Below are 5,858 nucleotides of genomic sequence, written 5' to 3' on the forward strand. Positions count from 1 at the left end.
CAAACACAACAATAATAAAATTATAAAATATGTTTTTAATTTTCAAATTTTAAAAATATGAAAAATATCCTAAATTTAACCCTCCTTCTCTACACCACTAAAAACTTTTAGACTAAATTCAGTTATACCAATTATCCTACCTTCTCTTTCAAAAAAACCCAACTCAACATGGTCACATATGAATACTAATACGCAAAGCAGACAAATTAAAGATAGGTTGAGACTTGAAAGATCAAAGTCTAAAAGGTACTTAGAATATATGGCTCTCAACAAAGCAGTCACATGTATGTAATATGTGAATGCAAATTAAAGAAAGCCACCTATATTACTCACACAAATTAAAGGTGTAATAAAAGAGATAAAAATAAGTATCATCAACAAAGAAGCTATAACTCAAATATTAAAGTCTCTCAATACTCACCTAAAATTGCAGATTCTTATATTCAACCGTCACAAATTGGAGATGATTAAATATTTATTTTAAACTTTGAAAATAAATAGTAATTCCATCATAAGTCTAATAAAAGAATAATGTGGTATAACCTAAAAATTTTTAATTTATTTTTGAAATATGATTTCTAACCACAAGATCCTACGTACTCTTTGACTCTTTCAATTTTATTGATTACACATGGTTTCAACTCTTCTCTTTTGCTAATAATTGAATTCGTGTCATCTCTTTTACATAAAAAATCCACATTAATATTATGTACCACTGCTTAGTAATGACATTTGTTTACACGGTGCGTGACAATTCAAAGTAATGGAGACTCAAATCAAGGTAATGTAAATTGTGAAACACGTGGCTTTATTTGAGAAGAAATGGAGAAAAAACTAAACTATATATATATATATATATATATATATAAACCAAAGTGCAAAATGCAGAAATACAGTAAAAGAAAAATATGAGGAGAAAAACTAATAAAAACAATGTATTTTAATAGAAATAAACATTGCAACTTGCTTTTGGGATTGTTTAGTTAATTAAGGTGTGTTTTCTTGTTTAGTTTAGAAGAAATTTGGAAGGTTTTAAAAGGTTAAATATTCTTCCCGAGATTTAACATTCAGAAAGCAAGAGTTTTAGATATTTTTATTTATCTGCAAACTCCACATTTTCAAAATTTTCCACATAAAAAAAATTCAACCAATTTTAACTTAATTTACCTCTTTATTCCAATAAATTACTATATTCCTATTTATTATTATTTACCATTTTATCTCAAATATTTTGGTAAATGATAAAATTATAAAAGTATATAACAAAATTCTCAAATTTCTATTATTTATGTTAAACTCGTAAAAAGAAATTAAGATCTTAAACCTTCTATTTCTTTCTTTTGTAACTCATGAGCACGCTCTTCAATTCATACAAAAATGTTAAAATGATATATATATTATGAACATCGAAGCAGCCACGACATTTGAAGAAAGAGAATATGTTGTGAACTGAAGGGCGTATTTACCACATGTGGTGAAGAAATCAAAGTCCATCATGTCTTTATTAGGAAAGAATAGTTCGTAAATGTGGATATCCTTTGTGCATGAATTTCCAATAGTGAATCGTAAACTATTCACGTGCCATGCACTCGGTATATATATTAACACGAATTCTACATCATTCACCACCATATATAAACACAAAAATAATCCATCTACTAAGATAACATAAGAATATATATCTTGCATTATCCTTTGAAGTTTGAACCATGTCACCAATTATGTCGGAAAAAATGGTTGTCTTAATATTGCTTTGTGTGTTTATAGTACAAGTGTCTTCATCAAGTGAAGCAAATGCACTCTTAAAATGGAAGGCCAGCCTTGAGAACCAAAGCCAAGTTATGTTATCATCTTGGAAGAACGGGACAAGTCCATGCAAATGGAAAGGAATTCAATGTGACAAATCAAAATCCATCACAACCATCAATCTTGAAAACTTTGGACTCAAAGGTACACTTCACAGTCTTAGCTTCTCTTCATTTCCCAACCTCATTTCCATAAACATATACAACAACTTGTTCCATGGAACCATTCCCTCACACATTGGTAACATGTCAAAAGTCAACACTTTGAACTTTTCTTTAAATCATTTTGAGGGTTCCATCCCTAAAGAATTGTGGACACTGAGGAGTTTACAAAAGCTTGATCTTTCATTGTGTTATCATCTAAGTGGACCTATCCCTTCTTCCATTGAAAACTTGGCCAACTTGACATATCTAGACTTAGGAGAAAACAATCTTTCTAGCCACATTCCTCCTGAGATTGGGAAACTAAGAAACCTTTTGTTTCTTGGTATTGCTGAGAGTAATCTTGTTGGTTCCATTCCCCATGAAATTGGCATGTTAACAAATCTTGAGTATCTTGATTTGTCAGGAAATGTTCTCTCTGGTAATATCCCTTCTACAATTAGTAACATGACCAATTTGCATGAAGTTTCAATTTCTAATAACACCCTCAATGGTACAATCCCTTCCTCCATTGGGAGCATGTCTAACTTGACATTGCTATGGCTTGATGGCAATCAACTTTCTGGATCCATCCCTGCATCTATAGGAAACTTGTCTAATCTCTATTCGCTTCAACTTGATTCGAATAGCCTCACCGGATCCATTCCTTCCACAATTGGAAACATGACAAGTCTTGTTGAGATTTTTCTCCGCTTTAACAATCTTTCAGGACACATTCCTGCCTCTGTTGGCAATTTGATCAACTTGGAATCCTTATATCTCCAAGGAAACAATCTCTCTGGATCTATTCCTGACTCAATTGGAAAGTTGAAAAGGCTCTCCTTTCTTGAACTGTCCTTTAACAAACTCACTGGCACCATTCCACACTCAATTAATAACATTACCAACATGATTGACTTTCTAGTAGCCTCAAACAATCTCACTGGTCAATTGCCACCTAACATTTGCTTAGGTGGTTCATTGAATTTCTTCAATGTTGATCACAACCATTTCACTGGTCCAGTACCAAGTACCTTAAAGAACTGCTCTAGTCTTGTTAGAATAAGGTTAGAGCAGAACCATTTGAAGGGAGACATATCACAAGATTTTGGCATTTATCCTAATTTGGTGCATATTGACCTGAGTGACAACAAATTTTATGGTCAAATTTCACCAAACTGGGGGAAGAGCCATAATCTTCAGAACTTGTTGATGTCCAATAATAATATTTCTGGTGCTATACCAATACAAATTGTTGAGGCTACCAATCTAGGAAGGCTTCATCTTTCTTCTAATCATTTGAGTGGAAAGATTCCAAATGAAATAAGAAATATGAGAAGACTGTTTGAACTCAAGATCAGCAACAATCATCTTTCAGGAAACATTCCATCAGATATAGGATCATTGCATGGTCTTCAAATCTTGCACCTAGCAGGAAATGAATTGAGTGGCAACATACCAAGACAAGTTGTGCAGTTACCCAACTTGTTGGAATTGAATTTGAGCAACAACAAACTAGAGGGAAGTATCCCTTCTGATTTTCAATCATTGCAAACTCTTTACTCTCTTGATCTTAGCGGCAATTTGTTGAATGGACCAATACCAAAAGTGCTTGGAGAGTTGAAGGAATTGCGATTATTGAACCTTTCACACAACAATCTTTCTGGGACAGTTCCATCAAGTTTTGATGGCATGTCAAGCTTGATTTCTGTCAACATATCATACAATCAACTAGAAGGCCCTCTTCCAAACAATAAAGCCTTTCTTAGTTCTTCAATTGAATCATTGAAAAATAACAAAGGCTTGTGTGGTAATGTATCTGGCTTGGTGCCATGTCCAAGCAATCTTATCAGCAAAAATCATAAGGTCATGTTATTGGTATTGCTTCTTGTCTTTGGAGTACTAGTACTTGTGCTTTCTGTGGTGGCTGTTTCTGTATATATTCTTTGTAGAAAAGCAAGAAAGAAAACAGGCACAAATCAAGAAACACAGCCAAAAGAACTTTTTTCAATATGGAGCCATGATGGGAAAATGGCATTTGAAACTATCATTGAAGCCACCAACAATTTTGATGACAAATATATCATTGGAATTGGAGGGCAAGGATCTGTTTACAGGGCTGAGTTGCCTTCAGGTATGGTTGTTGCTGTGAAGAAGCTTCATACAGAAACATCCAACTTGAAATCATTTGAAAATGAGATCCAAGCATTGACAGAAATCAGGCACCGAAACATCATAAAGCTGTATGGTTTTTGCCAGCACTCGCGGTTCTCATTTCTGGTTTATAAGTTCTTGGAAGGTGGAAGCTTGGATCAAGTACTAAGAGATGAAACACATGCAACTCTGTTTGATTGGAAAAAGAGGGTGAATGTGGTTAAAGGAGTCGCAAATGCTTTGTCATACATGCATCATGATTGCATACCCCCTCTTGTTCATCGCGACATATCAAGCAAGAATGTTCTTCTAGATTCAGACTATGAAGCTCATGTATCTGATTTTGGAACAGCCAAGTTCTTGAAACCTGGGTCAAGTTGGACAACACTTGCAGTCACCTTTGGCTATGCAGCTCCAGGTAACTATTTATAAAAATAATTAAGCATATAAATACATTGCTTTATTATGAATAACTTGAAAATTTGAATGATTAAATGTAGAGCTAGCTCAGACAATGGAAGTGACAGAGAAATGTGATGTATATAGTTTTGGAGTGCTTTGTTTGGAGATTCTTATGGGAAAGCATCCTGGGGATCTGATAAGTTCATTGTTGTCACCATCAACAGCATTAATCAGTTGCAATTTGTTATTGGTTGAAGTCATAGATCAGAGACCTCCACATCCTGAAGAATTAATGGTTGGTGATATCATGAAGATCATAAAGTTGGCACTGAATTGCTTGAGCCACAGTCCACAATCTCGACCAAGCATGCATCAAGTGTCCAAAGAGCTTATGATAGGAAAATTGCCTTTTGCTAATCACCAGTTTCCTATCATCAGAATTGGACAGCTCAATGAAGAATGACAAACTCCACTTATATGATTCATCTCAGCATCCCTTTCTTATTTTTTTTTTTATTTAATTAGATTGGTGTGTTTTGTTAAAGATAAGTGTGTTGTGATGTTGTTGTGCCTACCAAAGGAGGTAGATAAGTTTGTTGTGTTAATGCATGAATAAAAGTAGAGTCGTATGTTGCGCTAATAGAAGAATTAGTCCCAAAAAAAGCTTACTTTCATATACGAAGGCTATATATAAAATATAAAGTATTTTTTAGATAAAGTATTTTTTAGATAAATCGTAATGATATTTTGATATTTTATTGATATTAAAATATAAATTAATTTATTTAATTATTTTTAATATATTATTTTAATTATCAAATATTTAAAATATTTTTTATTTTAATAAATAATAATATATACTATATCTAAATTTATTTCAAGAATATATGTTAAGAATAAGATTGGATACGCTGATAAGTGATGGTATTTAGGTGTATTTAAATGTGTTCGAAATTTTTTTTTTTTACTTTTTATTAAGACACAGTTGGACACAGCAGACACACATGTCAAACAAATATTGGTGAGTGTTGTGTCCGAAATGTGTCCGACACACGGATACAACAACTTAACGAAGCGTCGTCCTTCAAACTCAGCTATCAATTTGACCCCTAAATTACATTGAAAATTGAAAACCTTTTTGTTAATTAAGAATTCAAGCTATACTAGTGCACACATCAATCATTTCAAAGCACAATAATAATATGAGAAGAGATTAAGTAATTATACAGGTGTTTCAGGAAATTCAATATGACATCGGTCAAAATAAAGAAAAGTGAAAGTTTATAAAATAAAATACTCATTAATTCGGTGTTTTAAGATTTTGAATTGACTGGAATGTGAGAGCTAGTTAGTATG

General features: G+C 32.8%; 1 protein-coding gene across 1 annotated transcript; it reads left to right on the top strand.

Annotated features, from left to right (window-relative positions):
* Positions 1,637-5,135, top strand: LOC107637215 (MDIS1-interacting receptor like kinase 2-like). Its single transcript, XM_016340651.2, has 2 exons — positions 1,637-4,518; positions 4,601-5,135. The coding sequence occupies exons 1-2, from the start codon at positions 1,710-1,712 to the stop codon at positions 4,963-4,965; spliced, it is 3,174 nt and encodes a 1,057-aa protein (XP_016196137.2). The 5' UTR covers positions 1,637-1,709; the 3' UTR covers positions 4,966-5,135.

The sequence above is a fragment of the Arachis ipaensis genome, chromosome B04 (assembly GCF_000816755.2).
Source record: "Arachis ipaensis cultivar K30076 chromosome B04, Araip1.1, whole genome shotgun sequence".
Lineage (NCBI taxonomy): Eukaryota > Viridiplantae > Streptophyta > Magnoliopsida > Fabales > Fabaceae > Arachis > Arachis ipaensis.

Excerpts from the sequence above, each read along its gene's own strand:
- LOC107637215 (XM_016340651.2), top strand. The coding sequence starts at position 1,710 with ATGTCACCAATTATGTCGGAAAAAATGGTTGTCTTAATATTGCTTTGT. Across the intron at positions 4,519-4,600 it reads CTTTGGCTATGCAGCTCCAG|AGCTAGCTCAGACAATGGAA; the intron begins GTAACTATTTAT and ends GATTAAATGTAG.